This window comes from Leptodactylus fuscus, chromosome 1 (assembly GCF_031893055.1).
Source record: "Leptodactylus fuscus isolate aLepFus1 chromosome 1, aLepFus1.hap2, whole genome shotgun sequence".
Classification (NCBI taxonomy): Eukaryota; Metazoa; Chordata; class Amphibia; order Anura; family Leptodactylidae; genus Leptodactylus; species Leptodactylus fuscus.
In genome coordinates, this window is record NC_134265.1 from 330,533,589 (window position 1) to 330,555,353 (window position 21,765).

A 21,765-nucleotide genomic window follows, 5' to 3' on the forward strand; every position below is an offset into this window, starting at 1 on the left:
AAAATATCAGAAAGGCAGAGAAGAAGAATGGTGAGAACAGTCAAGGACAATCCACAGACCACCTCCAAAGAGCTGCAGCATCATCTTGCTGTAGATGGTGTCACTGTGCATCGGTCAACTATACAGCGCACTTTGCACAAATAGAAGCTGTATGGGAGAGTGATGAGAAAGAAGCCGTTTCTGCACGTACGCCACAAATAGAGTTGCCTGAGGTATGAAAAAGCACATTTGGACAAGGCAGCTTCATTTTGGAAACAAAAATTGAGTTGTTTGGTTATAAAAAAAGGCATTATGCATGGCGTCCAAAAAGAAACAGCATTCCAAGAAAAACACATGCTACCCACTGTAAAATTTGGTGGAGGTTCCATCATGCTTTGGGGCTGTGTGGCCAATGCCGGCATCGGGAATCTTGTTAAAGTTGAGGGTCGCATGGATTCCACTCAGTATCAGCAGATTCTTGAGAATAATGTTCAAGAATCAGTGACGAAGTTGAAGTTACGCCGGGGATGGATATTTCAGCAAGACAATGATCCAAAACACCGCTCCAAATCCTCAGGCATTCATGCAGAGGAACAATTACAATGTTCTGGAATGGCCATCCCAGTCCCCAGACCTGAATATCATTGAACATCTGTGGGATGATTTGAAGCGGGCTGTCCATGCTCGGCGACCATCTAACTTAACTGAACTTGAATTGTTTGTCCAAAATACCTTTATCCAGGATCCAGGAACTGATTAAAAGCTACAGGAAGCGACTAGAGGCTGTTATCTTTGCAAAAGGAGGATCTACTAAATATTAATGTCACTTTTCTGTTGAGGTGCCCATACTTTTGCACCGGTCAAATTTTGGTTTAATGCATATTGCGCATTTTCTGTTAGTACAATAAACCTCATTTCAATCCTGAAATATTACTGTATCCATCAGTTATTAGATATATCAAATTGAAATGGCTGTTGCAAATACCAAAATATTTAGAACTAAAAATGATTAAGATTAATAGGGGTGCCCAAACTTTTTCATAGGACTGTATATACAGGGAACTCATTCTGCCCCATATAGATGGTCAGTGTGTATAAGTAGGGCTGTTTCCTAATGTATTCAAGTAAGTAGTGCTTACCTACAATACCAGACACAGCCTACAGAGAAAAGTGGCGCTACAACTACTAAAAAGGAGACCCTTTAGATGATATCACGACCCTTTTAAAGTCAAACTGTGGCCATATTGTCCTAACACAAGAAGATGAAACTCACTGAGTAAAGTAGTCAAAACTCCCCGAATACAAGAGGGTGAAAGGTCTAAAAGACATCTCATTGGGTGTTAAAAACTATAATACACCTACCAATTAGTCTCCCCCCAGGGGGTGCAGAGGTAGCAGTCTCCCCAAAGTTCTCACTGCCCCATAAGATATACCGTTGGCTTTTTCGTACGGTTAGACGTGATGGGATGCTGATACAGTGCATTTCGTTGCGGCATCCCGCTTCTGATTAGGCCCGGATGAATGGGCCTAATTAGGAGAAAGTTTCGGCGCAGAAGCGGCGGCTGACCGAGCTGCGGAATCCGCCTGAAGTTAGGCCATGTTGCTGAAAAAAATTGCTAGCGGAAAAAAAAACTGCTAGTGACTTCCATTGAAATGAATGGTAGCCATTTTTTGAGGCGGATTCCGCATCAAAATTCGCCTGTAAAAAAACTCTGTGTGAACTGACCCTAACATGGTGCAAAGCGGCTTATTGCTGGCTCTTGATAACCAGCAAGTTCTGCAACTGGGGTTTTGGTCGCTGCATGTGGCGTAAACCTGCCCACATGTGGCCACACCATTAGTCAGTACAATCATGTGATCATTGTCAGCCAAAAATGGGTGGTGTAACCCATGCCATGAAGCACGCAGCACCTCCAAGCTGTAAATTTACATCGCTGAGGTAAAAACTTCCATTTTTTTTTATAATACCGCTCACAGTTAATGGTGGAATATCTAGGAGGGAACTGACATCCTACTGCAGTACACCTGTCCATGGCCTGTGCCTTATACTGTAGCTCAGAAATAACTGAAGTAAATAGCTGCAATACTCGATTCAACCTGGAGATAGCCGTGGCGCTATTTTTCTAATACTGTAGAACTCTTATAAGGCAAATGGTCTAGTTTTTCCGAAAATAAAGAAGAAGTCTGGTACAAGTGAATGAGGCAGAAAAATCCTTGTGGTGTCTCATAAGATACAGTTCAGTATCATAAAAGGGATGTATGTCTGACCTGTACAGTCACACTTCCACAAAACCATGTAGGGAATCCCCTGTAGAGTAGAAAGCACTTCAGGAGAAATGGTTGAAGGGGTACTCCAATTTAGGAAACATAATCAGCTACCCTATTAGGAACCCTGCATCTTCTTAGGGGTTGGCTTCAAACTTCTAGGCCTTGGGCCTAGGGCAAAGCCGACTACACAGTATTGTTAGTGGCCATTTTCTTGTGGCTGGCAGGCATGCACAGTCGGCTGCCCAAGGCCTAGAAGTTTGAAGCCACCGCCGGAAGACCCGTTCCTGAAGAAGATGGAGGCGGCGCTGGAGAGTTCTCTCGCAGCATTGGGGACGCCCCCACTGCTGTTTGAGTGCTGGGGTCCGCCCCCAGTGCTGCGAGAGAACCAACGAAAGCCAGATTATATACCGAACGGCGGCCCAGAGAAGACATCCAAAGGTAGGAGAAGAATAGCCTTTCTTAAGGCTATTCTGACGTGGTAGGCAGAAAAAAATTAGTTTTAATGATAGGATCCCTTTAAAGGAAATTAAAGGGGTTTTCCAGGATTTTGCTTTATTCAAGGACATGGTGTAATGCTTAAGTTGTCCTGTGGTGGTGCTGTAGGAGACGTCTCATAGAGTTTATAGTTGATTGTAGAGGGGCCCAATAGCAGGGTAACCTCTGAAGTCATCACTGCTGGGCCATTTTACAAAAAAGGATTATTTAAAGTGGACAATCCCTTAGGCCCCGTTCACATCTGCGTTCGGGCCTTTCAACTCCTTTTCTCTCCGCAATTTTCATGTGGAAACTGAGAGGAAACCACACGGACCCTATTATAGTCTATGGGGTCCGCAGGTTTCCTGAGGTAACCGCTTTTTTATATGGATTAGGTTTCTATTTTTGGGGGGGGGGGGGGGGGGTATCTTAAAGGGGGTTTTCCAGACTAAACAATTGATGACCTATCCTTAGGGGGGGGGGTCTGATACCAGAGCAGTTTGATGCCACAATAGTATTCCCTGAGCCCTGCTTCTGCTTCACGTGTTGCCACGTTCTTCAGTCACTTTGACTGATCGCAGCTCAGTCCCATTCAAGTGAATGTGCTGAGCTGTGATACCAAGCACAGCCACTATAGAAATGTATGATACTGTGCTTCAGTACTGAAGAGGCTGCTGCACTCTCCCGAAGCCCGCAGTCTCTTCAAACAGCTGATCGGCTGGGGGCCCAGGTGTTGGACACCTGCAGATGTAAGATGATTCACATCTGCGCCCAGATTCCGCTTTGTGCGTGTCCGTCTTCTGCAGTCAGTGTCCGCCCGGGAGCGTCTTCTGGTCTCCGCGGCAAAACTGTTTTTTTTTTTAACCGGACACAAAGTCCTGCATGTCCAGATTAAAAAAACGGTTTCGCCACAGAGACCAGAAGACGCTCCCGGACGGACACTTTGCAAACCCATTCAGATGAATGAATTTGAAAACTGACTGCCGGTTTCCGTCTCCTGTCCAGTTTCTCGGGCAGAAGACGGAAACCTGAAAGCGGAGACCGGGCGCAGGTGTGAACCCGCCCTAAGAATAGGTCATCGTAATTTTGCCTGGAAAACCCCTTTAAGTCAGATGACAGGGTATCTAATGAGCAACTTATTGTAAACCCAACCCTAAAGCAAGTGTTCAATTGCCCTGCAGCGCCACTGCAGGAAAACTTTGGCATTACACAGTTCTCATTGAAATCCATCAGCTGTTTGTGTAATGCCTGGACCTGATGGGTCCTCCAGGGCGAGAGACACTCTTTATAACCACAACTACAGTAAACTTCTATACACATCTTGAGTAGGATTCATTGAGACCGTGCTCTATCCCCGCTTGCTGCAGCCATACCAAATTCCAGGTATTAAGGATATTTATGTCAACGCTCGGGTCAATAGGGGAACTCGATGCAAGCGGTTACGGCTCTGCCATCCTTCTAAGAAAATAACGCCTCAGTGATGCTATTTGTTTGCCGAAAGGTTAATGCAGAAAAACCACAAACGTAAAAATGTCAGCGTTCAGATATTGTCGCTGTGACCGGGATACAGGACATTACATTGTATATACAAGTGATCATATTATGACAGGTTAGGGGGCTCTAGAATCTTCAAGTTACAACAGTGGCATCTAGTGGCCACCAGCAGTTATTGCATGTATATCAATGTTGACTGTATTGATTTTTTCTCTACGGTCCAGACCACAAAGGGCATGTTATTAAGTTTTTACCACTGAACATTTGCTGATGCATCCCCCTGGGAGTTTTATATCCTCCTATTTGATCTATTCTGCTCTATATATGCCACTAGTGAACTGGCGACCAGGGAAATTCGAGCTGTTCAGCTGCAATATTTCGCTTATTTACCGTATATAGCGCCATTATATTCCACAGTGCTTTACAAATATTGTCCCATATAGGGCTCACTATCTAGAGTCTCTATCAGTAAACAGAGTACCCGGAAGAAACCCACGCAAACAAGGTGGGAATATACAAACTCCTTGCACATCTCGTCCTTGGCAGGACTCGAACCCAGGACCCCAGTGCTGCAAGAACCACCATACTGCATTATTTAGCATTAATATACGAGCCCCTTGTACGTCATTAGTAACCACAAGATGGATGGACTGTGAGGCTGCTATCTGTACTTTTACAAAATAACCAAAAAGACATGTCCACAATAGAAGTGATGTGTGAATGGTGCCTTATACACAGCGCCAAACCTCTATAGACGTCTCTGTTAAGTCTTGGCAGATACCTGGCAGCGGAGACAGAGCCTTCTAAGGATGTGACAGCCGAGCGCCGCGACTCTCTTCTGTATTCCAGACAACTGATCACCAGTTATTGTCAGTGCTACGAGGAATACAGATGAAGAAAGTGCAGCAGAGACTTGCTGCTTACAGTCACTCGTATTAAGAGGTCGGACGTTGCAAGCCATCCGCTGAGTTACCTTTCTGCATAATCCGTGGTGTAGCTATAGGGGGTGCAGAGATAATTGTCACTAATGGGCCCCAAAGATCTGTAAAACTCTATCCTAAAAGGCTTAGGGTGGGTCCAGGAGCTTCTAGCTACGCCTCTGGTTATAATGGCCTTGAATTGGGATTGGACTTGGAGTTTTTCCATCTAACTGGGTATATGTCATTAGTGGATACCCAATGTGTTTTCCATCCACATACTCAAGTGCTTGAATGGCATTATTCATAATGGCCACTAGATGTCAGTACAACCTTCAAACTTAAATTTCAAAAATACTCTCACTTTACAGACTGTTGTAAAATGGACTCAAGTCAAGTCCAAAATTAACAAAAACGGATTATCCAAAACAGATTAAGGGCTCGTTCACATCTGCGCCCAGGTGTCCGTTCCGCAGGTTTCCGTTTCCTGCATAAAACAGAGCAGGAGCCGGAAACCTGCAGGAGTCTTTCTCACCTATTCATTTGAATGGGTGAGAAAGCTGTCCAGCCGTGAGCAGCGGTGAGCGTTTCGCGCTCTCCGCCGTGAAACCGGGTTTTATAATCCGGACACAGAGTCGGACATGCAGTACTCTGTGTCCGGATTAAAAAATCCGGTTTCGCGGCGGAGAGCATAAAACGCTCACCGCCGCTCATGGCCAGACCCGGTCTGTGCTTTCCATCTTCTGGCATGCAGAAGACAGAAAGCACAGAGCGGAGACCCGAACGCAGGTGTGAACCTAGTGTAATCAGTATGATAATATGTTTTACCCTATTCCGTTGTGCAGCTACTCTTGGTGATGAAGTGCAATGAGTCTGTCACTGTATTTGGGGTTTCTTTTATTTTTGAACTTCGAATGTTCTGACTTGAGCCCATTTTACAACAGACTGTAAATTGAGAGTGTTCTTTACAAGTTTGAATGTTGTACTGACACCTAGTGGCCATTATGAATAATACAATACAAGAACTTGTGTATATGGATTCCCCACTGTTGGACTGAAGTTCACCAGCTACTCATCCATCAACCCCTAGGCAAAAGACCATAGTACCCTTCAAATTTTGATGTCTTCTGCTGCACCATTATCGTGTTAGAGCCTGAGCCCACCAGTGGATCCTCTGGTATTCTGGTGAGCCAGTCCTACACTAAGTGTCTCCAAGCACGAAGCTAATCACAGTATGTCCTACTGCAGGGATCCCCAGTGACCAGCTGTAATCTGTGTGGGAACCCAGCAGCAAGTTTAGATTTCTCTGCAGTGCCTCCGCAGGAAATATAAGGCATTACACTAGTTATCAAGACAATCAAAGTCCAGTTTGTAATGTTACGGATGAGTTGGGTCCTCCAAGGGGAATAAAGATGCTCCTCGTAGCAGAAGGACCCCCTAGGAAATAAGAATATCCTTGTAGGGTATCTAAAATTGCATTTCTAAATCCCCCCCAAACCCTTTAATGTATAGCTGCAGTGTTAGACATGATATTTTGCAGGAACCCTGTTCTAATTCCCTCGAGCTGCACGCTTTGCTGTTGGATATTGGGCACGGTACCCTACCTCTTTAGATTAGCGTACCATGACATACTATATAAACATGCCCCATTGTCGATTTTATGTAGATTTTTCCTTTAATTTATCAAAAAAAAAAAAATCCAAATAATAATAAAAAATACCGCTGCAGATCGCACTAATGAAATCCGTGCACCGCTTCCCATCAACTAATTATATTCCTCCCGCACTGGTAAATGAATGATGTACCGATGTTTCGGTGGTATCCATCACGCCGTAGCGCACTATTAATCCGCATAATGGATTCCGCCGGAGTCACATAAGAGACCTTTCTGACGCTTGATAAATATTATATTTATTTACTGCATGTGTCTGGACTGATACAAGTCACACACATGATAAGTATAAGATATATAGGATAGTAATAGAGAGAGTCCTGATAGGATTTCTGTCCAAAATTTTCTCCAAATTCGGGATTCGCATTGTTTCCCCTACTGTTAACCCTTCGATGATGCAGGGTGGTTTGTATGTTAATGCCTCGGCGACTTTTTTTCATATTTTCCTTGCCGCTTTCCAAAGTCCATAACTTTTTCTGTCGCCATAGCTATGTGAGGGCTTATTTTTTGCGTGACCGGTTGTACTTTTATTTGACACCATGTTGGGGTACATATAATGCTTTGATTAGCTTTTATTAACATTTTTTGGAGGGGGGTCCGTGTGAGAAAACTCCAATATTCTATAATTTTTTGTATTTTCTTTTTCAGCCGTTCATTCTGCGTTATAAATGACAGGGCGGCTTTGTCCAGCGGGTCATTACGATGGCGGCGATACCAGATTTATATAGGTTTAATAACGTTTTACCGCTTTTACAAATAAAACGTCACTTTTTGAAAATGAGGGATTTTCCTGAGGTCACCGTATTCTGATGCCTATTAATGATGAGCGAGTAGTATTCGATTGAATACCTCGCCGGCATAGGAATGCGTGTAATCGGCCGAACACCGAGGGGTTAAACGCATTGAATATTTGAAGCGTTTAACCCCTTGGTGTCCGGCCGCTTACACGCATTCCTATCCCGGCGAGGTATTCGATCAAATACTACTTGCTCATCTCTAATGCTTATAACTTTTTTTACTCTGTTGCAGTCAGAGTTAGTTCAGGGCTTTTTATTTGCGGGACAAGTTGTAGTTTTTATTGGTACCAATATTTAGTAGGTTTGACTTTTTGATCACTTCTCATTGCCATTTTGGGGGGAAAGAAAAGTGACCAAAATACGTTCAGTTTTGCATTGTAGTATTTTTTATTTTTTTTTCAATAACGCTCTTTTTGGAAAGTGACACCTAATTTGTTTGATTATTATTTTTTTACGTTGTTTTTTTAAAATGAAAACTGTTTTTAAAACTTTTTAATATTTATTTTTTATACTTTATATTAAAGTTTTTTGTTACCATTAATTTTTTTTTTTTTTAACTGCCTCCAACATAGAATCCGAAACTCCCAGCGCAATGTAGTGCAGTACATAGGTTCACTATGTCTAATGGGGATATGCAGTCAGCATCCGATCAAGGCAGTCAAAATCCTCTTCAATTTCCACCATATGTACCCGGCCTAAGGTGTCCAGGTCAATTGTTCAACAACTATTCCCCCATCCCCAGCATACACATGCATACCCAACTTCGTTCTTCCAGAAACCCTTCCAGCCATCCCAATTCAAGTGTATGGGATAATACTGCAATACCATACACAGCCAACAGACAGGAGTGGCGCTGTTTTCAGATGACAACACCTTGTTTCTCTAATCTCATCCGACTCCCTCTGCGCCTTCTATAAGGACGAGCTGATTCTGAGAGGTAACAGAGAATAATCTGCTTTCTGTAGTCTCGCTGTGTTATCTGGCAGCCTGCTCATTGCTCTGAATCCTATGCAGGCTCAGCACTAAGCTGGTCATGGGGCTCGCTGCGGAACGTGTTGTGGATATAACATATCACTCAGAATACACCAACCAGATACAGCGGCAAGATCAATTTTATATCTGAGTGACCCACAGAAAATCTATTCTCCCAGTATCTACCATTGCTAGAGGAAATTGTTAGAAAAACACGTTTCAGCATCTTTCCAGGGATTGGTGTATGACGTTATTCAGACTGTGCTGCTCCAGGAATATTTGGTTAATCGCTTCAGACTTTTCATAAAGCAATTTTTTTTGCTTTTAATATTGTACTAGAGAATTGTATAAATAGCTGTTCTACACAATCCCCTATTATTATCAGAAAATCCCTGCAGGAGCGAGAGGAGCGCAACACAATTGCAAGGGGTTTCAATTCTACAAATTATGTGCTGATATTAGAACAGGTTTATAGTGACTGGAGCTCCGTGTTCTGTTACAGAGATCCAAACTCTCTGTATATCACAGTTAAAAGGAGTCACCAGGACCCACAATATTGAGCCAGCCCAGCAGATAGATAGGTTAGGGTCACCAGACTGATACAGTGTTTTCCCCTGGTGAATCACTGCCTTCGTTATAGAGAGATCAATGTTTTTGTCAATATACAAATGAAACTACTAAGGAGTTGTCATTGCTCCAAAAAGATAAGAGGCAACACTTTCATTGCTCCAAATAGCTCATTTGCATATTGCAAAATCGTAGCTATCTTGGCAATGGAAAGAGCGATACAATTTGATTCAGGTGACCCTAACCTATCTGCAGGGTTGGGGTGATATACTGGGCTCTGGTGACACTAACCTATCTATCTGCAGGGTTGGGTTGATATGTTGGGTTCTGGTGACACTAACCTATCTATCTGCAGGGCTGGGGTGATATGCTGGTTCTGGTGACCTAACCTATCTATCTGCAGGGCTGGGGTGATATGCTGGTTCTGGTGACACTAACCTATCTATCTGCAGGGCTGGGGCGATATGCTGGTTCTGGTGACCTAACCTATCTATCTGCAGGGCTAGGGTGATATGCTGGTTCTGGTGACCCTAACCTATCTATCTGCAGGGTTGGGTTGATATGTTGGGTTCTGGTGTCCCTAACCTATCTATCTGCAGGGCTGGGGTGATATGCTGGTTCTGGTGACACTAACCTATCTATCTGCAGGGCTAGGGTGATATGCTGGTTCTGGTGACCCTAACCTATCTATCTGCAGGGTTGGGTTGATATGCTGGTTCTGGTGGCCCTAACCTATCTATCTGCAGGGTTGGGTTGATATGCTGGTTCTGGTGACCTAACCTATCTATCTGCAGGGCTAGGGTGATATGCTGGTTCTGGTGACCCTAACCTATCTATCTGCAGGGTTGGGTTGATATGCTGGTTCTGGTGGCCCTAACCTATCTATCTGCAGGGTTGGGTTGATATGCTGGTTCTGGTGACCTAACCTATCTATCTGCAGGGCTAGGGTGATATGCTGGTTCTGGTGACCCTAACCTATCTATCTGCAGGGTTGGGTTGATATGCTGGGTCCGGTGTCTCTAACCTATCTGTGGGACTGGGTTAATATACCACATTCTTCACCGCAGACTTCCTTTAGATAATAAAATATGTTTTAATACCCCCAGGAGGCCCCAATCTGTAGGCAGTGTCCCAGGCTCTCTGTACTGAGCACTCCCCAGACATCCCCTTTAAGTGAGGTCTACTTACTGGACACTGGAACACAACGGAGGGGTTGTGGAGTGTAATCTGCAGAGAGCTCCGGCCACTGCATATGAAGGGGCTGACATGAAGTTTCTGGGTCCCTATACAAAATCTGTACACAGCGCCCAACTATAATGTACCATGTATAATAATGGTTTCCTCATGTTGAAAGGAGACACCTATGGGCCCGGATGTGACTGCACTTCTACACCCCGCAAGCTTAAGCCCTGCACTGGGGCATCAAAAAGTGGATTTCTCATTATTACAATGTGTATGACCATGACCACAGGTTTGGTTACACTACTCTCCCCATCCTCTATGGGGCACTGAGGGGTTCTCTCACTTAGGTGACCATTTGTATGAAAGCCATCTATTCTGTTCTGAGTCCTGGAGCCCCCACGCTGACCAGCTGTTACACTCGTTTAGTTCAGCATACATTAAAAGGGTTGGCCCAAGCAGCGATTCCCATCCTGCCCAGCCTCTACAAAAAGTGGCGCTATTATCACTCCAAACTCCCGTTACAGTGAATCCTCCCCATAATATTACAATGTAGGCTCATCTTTTCCTATAACTGTATGTTATACTGTTCCTCTATTATTCCTCCTGGATATTGATGAATACATTGACAACTGGGTGTAACCATTCTGGTAACAAAGTCTGGTACTGATAACACTGACTTTGAAGCCATTTCCAAACTGGTAACGCAATTTAATCATAGATTTCCAGGAGGAATAACAGAGGGACAGCACAACCCATAGTCATACAAAATCTATTAATATTTCATAAAGAATACACGTATTTACTAAAACAAAGGCTTGTCAGTAAAGGTGACCGCTCCTCTTGAAGACAATATAAACAATTTCTTAAGTTCTCGCTAAATTGATTAATTAGAGGAAGGTGAAGGGTACGTCTGGGACGCCTCCGGATAAGGTGACATCCTACATGTACAGTTACATCAGGACGGAGCTCGGCAGGACATGGAGCGCACGACGTTGCAAACTGCAAGCACATTAACATTTGGAAAGGTTAATTGGAGGCTTTTATTGTATCAATAACATTCTACGTCTCGTTCCATCTTGTAAGGCGTTCGGGAAAACTTGATCACATGACAGCACCTTAAAAAAAATTCTAAAATGGTCCAGTCTACACAGTGGGCAGATATGGGGGGTGGGGGGCAGTTTAGTTGTTTAACCAATTCAGGGTCGGGCTATTTTCCCTGCTTCAGGATTGGAAAACATTTTCGGGTATTTTCATACATAAAAAAAAAAAAAAAAAAATGCAGTAAGGGCATGTTCACATGGTAGCGAATTTGAGGTGGCTTCCATGTGAAACCAGGCTCCATTCATTTCAATAGGAGTCAGATTTTTTTCCGTTACTGTAAAAATAAGCATCATACTCCATACTATTGATGTGAATACAAGGCAAAAAATACCGCCTGGCAAGTGCAGAATTTGACAACTTGAAAAATCAGTTTTCAATTTCTGCAACCAAAATATCCAGCATGGCTGATACACACTATTGTTAGTAATGGATGCAATGATGGGTCAGTGGTGTTATCTATAGAGGTGTTATCTGTGTCTTATCGGGGATGATGACTGCTCCAAAGAAAACCCCCTACAAAATTTAGAAGTTGTCAGGCTATTATTAGGCTTAGTGGCTACAGTGAAAATTGCTGGATCTGTTACATTTTTAAAATATGGATATTGACACTGAAAATTCAACAAAAAAATTGTCAAAAATTCTTAGAAATCCGAAATAGCACTAAAAACTGATGGCCATTCACTGATGGCAAGCAGAATTCTTAAAAACAGCGAGAAATTTAAGCAAAAAATTGGAAATTTACACATTCTTTGAAAATATATTGAATAAACTTTATTAGCGTAACATGGAAAGCCCCTTTAAGATTCAGATGTCGGAGAAGAACAAAGTTTCTGCTGCTCTGGTCAGTTATCCGGGGCTATTTCATCTTCATCATATTTTTCTGGCATAAACACTTTTCACATGACAGAGGCTCCGCTCCGCATTCATCCACTTTGATATTTGGCGGTAATATCGGGAAGAGATTGGATTTATACACTGAATAAACATGAGCTTAGAGTCTGAATTATTAAAGGGAACCTCTTTAGCACTTAAGCCTGTACGCCGTATCTCCTCAGACAAGGCGCACCTCCTCAGCATCTTAAGTAAGAGGCACTGCAGAAATACATTACTTTAGAGAAAGTTGGATATTTTCTTATTCCGTATATCAGGATTTACTGTGAACCCAGAGCTAGAGATAGGCGCTACTTCACCGCAGGCAAAGATTCAGCAGCGTGGCACCTCCTTCTAACCATAAAATGTAGCTACAAAACAAAAAAAAACAAAAACCACATGCATATACTGATAGGACACATATATATAGTGAGAAGGTGACAGGCAGAGTGCTGGAGTCATGGTATATCCTCCCGAGGTGTCTAACATATGTGTGGTCTAGGGCCTCAGTCCCAGTTGTGGGTCCTGGGCTCATTACTAGGCCGTAAAAGGCTGCAGAGCCTGCACTTCAGGGCAGATCCTGGGAGCAAGAGGAGGCGCCGGGGGTCTGTCCTGACAAACTGAGAGTCTGGTGAAACCATACTGTGCTAGTTTGTTTGTGGCTGGTAGTAAGCCACACGTATAGTTCGTTCGTTAGTTTAGTTAGTGCTCGGATGAGCAGGGTTTTGTTTGACGTTTTTGCCTGAAGTTAAGGCTGTAATTTATTTTGCTTATTCTGTGCCTGAAGTGAAGGTTTAAAATGTTGCAGTTTTTTCCAAATAAACTTGTTTGCACCAGACATTGTGTCCCTGTCTCTGGTTGGGTCCGCACCATTGCTGCTTCTGAGGTACCTTCTCCACAATATAAATATACACATATATATGTTGTGGAACAAGCTCTTCATGTTTTATTCCCTTCCCTCTTCCCAGTTACAACAACTGGAAAATTTTCCGGCTGTTGTGACTTTCTGCAGTACTGACCCAAGTTCTCCACATCTATACCAGACTGCACCCAGGGCTAACAAACCAGCTGGCCTTACTCATTACACCCCCTTTGCAGTGTACATCACTGAAGAAAAGCATCTGTTCCTTTAACTATTACTCCTTATCTGAGTAATTTTGGTCCACACTTCATATATGAGGAGATTTGCTTACAATGAAGTCCATGGAGAGGGGAGGGGGAGGAGGAAGATGGATATAAGGCTGTCTACAGCATTACATGTGTCATTTATGTCAGGAGAAAGCTGGATAGTAATTCCTGGTAACCCTGATGTGTTGTGAAGGAAAAACTGTCTCTCTATAGTGCAGATGTCTCTCTGCTTTGAGGAGCTCTCCTCTTCTTCCACCCTCCCTTCTCCATAGACGTCTACTCATTTGATCAGTAGGAGGCGGCAAATAAGTGAAGAAACAGGTATTTTTCATTAAAGGGAGTCTGTCAGCAGGAAAATCAGTATCAAACTATTGACAGTACCTTGTAGGGCAACTCTTCTACACTTTCCAAAGAGGTCTTTCTGATTCTTTATTGCAGCTCCAAGATTAGCATTTTATTCTTATATAGATTAGCTTAAGGCCGGGTCCCCATGGACCGGAAACGTCGTGATTTGCCACAGCGGAGACGCTGCAGAAAAAATCGCGGCGTTGTACAGTGCAGGCAAAGTAGATGGGATTCATGCGAATCCCATGCCCATTTTGCGGAAAAGATCGCAGCGCGGACACGCTGCGATTTGCAAAGCCGTTGCAGCTTTGCAAATCGCAGCATGTCAATTATCTACGGAAACGCCGGCGGCTTTCCCGTAGATATAATGTTAAGAGAAAGTCCGCAGAGGAAAACTCTGTGAACTTTCTCTTAAAAGCGCTGCAGAAAGAACCGCAATGCTTTCACGCAGAGGTTCTTCCCGCAGCGCTTTAGAGCTGCGCATACGGCCCGTGGGGCCTAAGCCTAAAAGGGCTTTAGGGGCGTTTCTTCTCCTGCTGGGGCTTCTAACAGCTAACACCCCATTGCTTCTGGAAGGAGAAGAAATGCCCCTAAAGCCCCTTTTCAGCTAATTTATATAAGATTAAAATGCTGATTTTCTTGAAAAAGGAGCTGCAAAGCTGAATAAGAAAGACATCTCTGGAAAGTACAGAAACTGTTCTACAAAGTACTGACATTAGTTTGATGCTGATTTTCCTGCTGACAGACTCCTTTTAAAGGAAGTCTACCATCTCCCTCAACCATATTCAACTGTCCACCACATTAAGTGGCCCATAGACGTTCAATATTATTGTGCAATATTTTGGTTTGTACAAAAGATTGTACCGTATGGAGGCGATATTGCGCAATAATATTGATCGTCTAGGGGCCCCTTTAGAGAGGACATCATAGGGATAAGCATCATACCTCTGTTATGTATGTCACTCTTGGAGATTTGGAGAAATACAACTTTGAAGTCTCATGCAAATGAGGAGGTTGGTGACCTGGGGGCGGGACTTCAGCCTTGGGAGCACCGCTCTTAGTGCTCAAATAGGATGTGGGAGGATCAATTCTCACTGCATGGGGCTCCGGGGGTCGAATATGTTTGGCGGAGGGGGGTGATAGACCTCCTTTAACAAGGTATTGCACAAAGTTTGTTCCCTTCACCTGCACTATGGATTTAAGGCAAAAATAAGACTCTAAGGTCAGAGAGAATCTGCTACAAATTACAGTACAATGCTTTTGGGTTTTCAAAACATCATTTACAAGCAGCGAAAAAAGAATCTGCACGGTTTTTGGGGCACGCTGTGGATTAACAAGCGGCATGCCTATTATGTGATATAAAGGGCGAAATCCCCGGCTAATCCGCCGTAAAATCTGTGGATTCACAGGCAATGGAATAAAGGAACCCAGCAGGGGTGTCAGCAAGACCTGGCAGTGCTGCTCCTAGAGAAGCGAGACACGTTGTAGGACGTTACAAGGTGATTTTATGCTAAATAGGAGGCTATAGACTTTATTTACCGTAATTGTTTTACAATTTTAACTTTTCAATGTTATTTCAGACTTGAAATATACTGACATACTCATGTGTACTAGTATATTAAACCTGTAGATAGAAATAAGTCGCTCGTAAGGGTCTGTTCACACTGACATCGTGGTATCCATTATAACAGGACGGCAGTGCTGGATGTGTTACGCAACAGACACCGTTGGGGGGGATTATTTTGACAGAAACAATATTGCAGCATGCTACGCTATCCTTCTCATTAAATCTGATGGAACAGCCTTGGATGGCATCAGGCGTTTATGACACTAGTGTGAACCAAGCCCTAGGTATCTCCGGCCCTTCTCCTCATTGTCACTTGCTCTGCCTGAGCAATCTCTGGCATCCACCAAATCTTCCAGAGTCAATTTTTCATGGCCATATTTTAAGCAGCTCCACTGGGCACGGGACGCCTGAGTAATATAAGTTCCTAGGTTGCAAATTCAGCTACTGCTCTCTGTTAGTTTCGCCGTCTCTTGACCTTGATTTGTTCCTGACTCGGTCTTTGCTCCTGACCTAGTTCTGCTAATCTCTCATGTCTGACCTCAGCTCACCTCATAATTGTGCTGCCCGCCCTGTCCTTCTGCCTGTTTACAACTCTGAACAAATTTTGAAGCCCCCTGACCTCGGCCCGTTCTTGATCATTCTCTTGCCTAACCCCTGGGGCTTCACACTGGTCCATCAGGGATTGACCTATACTGGGACCAGTCCTAGACCCAGTAGTCTCCTTGTAGCAAGAGTGAGTGCGAGGAAACCTGCTCAGACAATGCCCTTGTTCCTTGGGAGTGGCCCCAAGTCAAACTGGTTAGGTGGCGCAGTGGGTCCACAACCCCACTGTTATATTGGGCATGTATAACAGTGGCAGTGCACACAATCGCCAAACCAATAAGGCAAATTTGATTAATTGCCCCGGGCCTGTATATTATTACACCAAGATGTGGTAAGGAGTTAAAGGGGTTGTTCAAAATAAAGAAAAAAAAAACAGCTCCCTTTTTGAAGGTCCCTGTTCCAGCACCGCTGCTCCTGTGGCCTGTGGTGCCCTCCTGCTCGTCATCACATGACCACTGTAGTCAATCACTGGCCTTGGTGGTCGTGGGGTTCATGCACATGTGACATACTAACCATAGTGATCATGTACTGTTCATGTAAATGTGGCCATCAAACAGGAAGTCTGTAGGGAACCGGAAACCGCGTACACAGGAGTGGTGGGGCTGAAACGGGGGACCTTTAAAAGGATCAGTGCACTATCTTTTTTTTTTTTTTTTTTTTTCTCAAACAACCCCTTTAACTAAAGATCCATTTTCACTGTGCATTCTGGAAACAAATGATAAATGGGCAGCGAAATAACATTTTCTGCACAAGTCAAGGTCATTGCTAGAAAGCAAAGCGAAGAAAAACCCCTTGAAGCGATTTGCAGTCCAGGCAGGAGATTGGGCTGCAAAGTGAATAGGAAAACCAATTACAGCTCTGTGAATGGAGGACAAAGGCTCCTGTGTTCCTCTGACAAGACCACAGACACTTGGCCACATCTAGGGCAGGGGGTCAGAGGTTCCCAGCTGCGCCGTATTCTGCATGTTTACATTGACTGCCTCCGACACAGTGGAAAGCCTGTTAAGCGGGCTCCATTTTATCTCTGTGATTATTCATGTCTTCAAAGGTTCTCCTCCTGACCTATAAAATCGCATTATATTCTTCCTCAGAGGCTATGAAAAAGCAGAACAGCAAGGAAAATACAAGTTCGGTAGTCTCTGGCATAGACACGTCTATCCTGTTATTTATATAGTGTCTGTGTTAGGAGAACATGTAAACCTCATACAGATGTCACCACTCATACAAAGCAATAATTTTAACCACTGAGCCACCCACTAGTAGCCAAAGAGGGGCCCAATAGGCACCATATAAATATGAAGAAAACAAAGATTATCTTAAATCATATGTTCTGGATTATCAGACGGTCACAGACACAGGGACGTTAAACAGTTAATGATCGGCCAGATTGGAGCCGGAAAATGACAATATCTCATTCTGATCAAATTGTGATATCATGGCGTTACCAGGAACGTAGCTATGGGAGGTGCAACAGTAGCAATGGCTACCAGGCCCTGGAGCCTCAGGGGGGCCTGAAGTCGTCTGCAGAACACAAGAAGACACTAGGGATATAGAAGACACATGGTAAGTGGGGGCCCCATTACATACTTTACATTGGGGCCCATGAGCTTGACGTTATACCTCTGGGTGTTACCAGTCCCCATATCAATTATTAGTATTGTATGGTCACAGCTGTCCTATATCCAGTCAGTACAATGACATTATCTACCACTGCCATTATGTCACTATTCTGTATACTCACCATAACAATGGTGCAATCACTACGTCACTTCTCTACATTTACATACATAGTGTCACTATGTCACCATGGCTAAGTTAGTTTCCAAAAGTCATAGTGACCGTAGCACAGCGATTACATAACACTACGTTATTGCTGTCCTGCTATACACAACACAAGTCACTATATTACCACCGTCCTGGTATATACAGTGTATGTCCCGGTGTCACTATGTTACCACTGTCCTGTTATATACAGTGTATGTCCCGGTGTCACTATGTTACCACTGTCCTGGTATATACAGCGTATGTCCCGGTGTCACTATGTTACCACTGTCCTGGTATATACAGCGTATGTCCCGGTGTTACAATGTTACCACTGTCCTGGTATATACAGTGTTTTCCCCGGTGTCACTATGTCACCACTGTCCTGTTATATACAGTGTATGTCCCGGTGTCACTATGTTACCACTGTCCTGTTATATACAGTGTATGTCCCGGTGTTACAATGTTACCACTGTCCTGTTATATACAGTGTATGTCCCGGTGTCACTATATTACCACTGTCCTGTTATATACAGTGTATGTCCCGGTGTCACTATGTTACCACTGTCCTGTTATATATACAGTGTTTTCCCCGCTGTCACTATGTTACCACTGTCCTGTTATATACAGTGTATGTCTCGGTATCACTATGTTACCACTGTCCTGTTATATACAGTGTTTTCCCCGGTGTTACTATGTTACCACTGTCCTGTTATATACAGTGTATGTCCCGGTGTCACTATGTTACCACTGTCCTGTTATATACAGTGTATGTCCCGGTGTCACTATGTTACCACTGTCCTGGTATATACAGTGTATGTCCCGGTGTCACTATGTTACCACTGTCCTGGTATATACAGTGTATGTCCCGGTGTCACTATGTTACTACTGTCCTGTTATATACAGTGTATGTCCCGCTGTCACTATGTTACCACTGTCCTGGTATATACAGCGTATGTCCCGGTGTTACAATGTTACCACTGTCCTGGTATATACAGTGTTTTCCCCGGTGTCACTATATTACCACTGTCCTGGTATATACAGTGTTTTCCCCGGTGTCACTATGTCACCACTGTCCTGTTATATACAGTGTATGTCCCGGTGTTACAATGTTACCACTGTCCTGTTATATACAGTGTATGTCCCGGTGTCACTATATTACCACTGTCCTGTTATATACAGTGTATGTCCCGGTGTCACTATGTTACCACTGTCCTGTTATATATACAGTGTTTTCCCCGCTGTCACTATGTTACCACTGTCCTGTTATATACAGTGTATGTCCCGGTGTCACTATGTTACCACTGTCCTGTTATATACAGTGTATGTCTCGGTATCACTATGTTACCACTGTCCTGGTATATACAGTGTTTTCCCCGCTGTCACTATGTTACCACTGTCCTGTTATATACAGTGTATGTCTCGGTATCACTATGTTACCACTGTCCTGTTATACACAGTGTTTTCCCCGGTGTTACTATGTTACCACTGTCCTGTTATATACAGTGTATGTCCCGCTGTCACTATGTTACCACAGTTATTTTGGTACTTTGTCACGGTTCTGTTTCTATGTTTATGGTTGGGTGTTGCCCTTAGCGGCTGCTAGACACATCATTTAGATAAAAATATGGAAACACAGTTGTTATGCCAAGTTAAACCACAGTGGCCCGGCCTTGTGGAAACATAAGACTGGTAGCACGGCACTGCCGAGTATGAGCCTGGGCTGTACTTTCCTGGAGACTTCTGTGTTCCATCTTGTAAGACGCTGATCATAATTCTACGTAATCTACGGCAGACAGGTTGCATTTGACCAATTTTGGTACAAATTTGGACTTTACCATAAGGTCCCCCGATGGACTCGAACAATGGAGACCCCGGCATTAGTGTGAATCTTGTAAAAAATAAAAAGGGGGTGTGTGATCAAATAAATGGGGCTACGCTGTAATACACTTCACAGCCAGTAGCAACGAGAATCTCCGTCCAGGAAAAAAATTAAAGGGACCTCAGTGCTATGGACCCTTTATTCTCCGGATTGGTGTGGGCCCCAGTGACCGGACCCCTATTACTCAAATTGTGATGGCATACCTACAGAAAAGATGGAAGTGGCCCTAAATGACAAAGCACTAGGGTGAAAGGGAACAAAACTGGCCTGTCCTATGGGCCCACAACAAGAAAGTACAGTATAGACTCTCTACAAAATAAATTACAGGTCACATTCCTGCCAACCACATGGTAAGATCTGAAATAAAGATTGTGCCAGTGTTACCTCCAAGTCGTCCAGAGACCTTGTGATACTGAACCGCTTTGATCTTCCATGCGACCTACGTCCTGAAGAGCGTTGTGCACCTTGGATCAATCCACTGGAATGGCCAAATTTTGAGCTCTATAAAATATATATATATACCATAGTTATAATAATACAGAAATAGAATATTTAGTACATGTAAGGCCCGGTTCGCATCTGCGTTCGGTATTTCGTTCAGGGAGTCCACTTGGGGACCCCCCGAATAGAATACCAAACACATTGACAAGTGGTGAGTTTATGAAAGCACACGGACCTCATAGACTATAATGGGGTCCGTGTGTTTTCTGCGCCGTGTCCACACAAGTCATGCGGAAAGGAAAGTACTTTTCTCTTTGCATGTTTCGTGCGGACACCGCATGGAAAACATACAGACCCCATTATAATCTATGGGGTCCGTGTGCTTTCATAAGCTCATCGCTTGTCAATGAATTTGGTATTCCCCAAGTGGACTCCCTGAACGAAATACCGAACGCAGATGAGAACCAGGCCTAAGAAATGTTATAAAATGACTAATACGGGGAACTACTGAAAGACTTAAAGAGCACCTTTCACCGCCTCCACCGCTTTGCATGCTTCCATACTCACTGCTCCACTGATTTTGGCACAGTTGGAATTTTTTCTCTAGCCCCCACCATTCCTGAGCAATCATTGCCATTGGTTTCAGCACAATTCTGCTCTCTACCGTCAGGTGGGCAGTTCCTGTCTTTCTGCTCCAGCTCAGGACCGCCCACCTGTAAGTAGGGAGCATAAAATTGTGCTGAAACTAACAGCAACGATTGTTTAGGAATGGATCTAATCAAATATCTGATGGTCAATTAAAAAGGGGCAGTCCACGTTTCGGGTCCTCCTCTATTACCCAGACTGGAGAATGGCTATAAAGATTGTTTTGGAGGACCTCACATGTGTATCCATAACTAAGACTGCTTATGGACATCATGTAATTCTTCAGTTCTCCCGCGGAGGCACTGCAGATAAATTGAACACTAGCTACAAATTACAGCTGAACAATGGGGATCACCTTGTGGGCGGTGATTCTAATAGTAAAAGATCATTCAACAGGGACCCGTTGGTCGTACACTGCAGTAAATAGATTTTGTGATTCGTCATGGAATGATATGTTAAATAAACACAGAAAAACAGTGTCAAAACACTGACTAAATATTAACATCCATAAAACATCCATAAAATAATCCAAGTGACAATATTTATGCCCGGACGATGGGAATTGCCATTTACTGGCAGTAATAAATCATTGCCCGGCCCTCCATCATACAAACCGTGATTTATTTCATATAACAAAAATGAACGCTGTTCTTCCCCATTACACAGCCACAGCCTTATTAAAGGGTTTGCACAGGATCAGCAAAATGGGTGTGAATTTATTTATTTTTTTCAAAAACAGCGCCACTGGAGTGCACAGGATGTGCTGGGGATTACACCTCATTCTCAATAAACTGAATGGGGCTGAGCTGCAAAAGGAAAACCGTCCATGAACAAAGGTAACAACAACAAAAAAAAATTATACAAATTTTTGAGCTCCTGATCAACCTTTATAAACAGAAGAGTACGGAATGATAAATTATATATCACCAAATGAAGCAATGGTGACTTTTGAAAGAGAATCTCAGAGTCCCTCCAAAAAAATTAGGCAGGGGCCTTCATATAATGGTTTTCTTAGGGGCTACCATAAACGATATTTCTACCCTGCATAGTACAACTACTGTAGATGCTGTATAGCTACATAGTAGATGAGGTTGGAGGAA

The 21,765-nt window shown here is 43.6% G+C and overlaps 1 protein-coding gene across 1 annotated transcript in view; it reads right to left on the reverse strand.

Annotated features, from left to right (window-relative positions):
• RGS12 (regulator of G protein signaling 12) overlaps positions 1-21,765 on the reverse strand; it is a 114,224-nt gene that overhangs the window by 73,799 nt on the left and 18,660 nt on the right. The window contains exon 3 of the mRNA XM_075261041.1: positions 19,964-20,080. Within this exon, the coding sequence (XP_075117142.1) occupies positions 19,964-20,080 (117 nt within the window). The remainder of the gene's footprint in view (positions 1-19,963; positions 20,081-21,765) is intronic.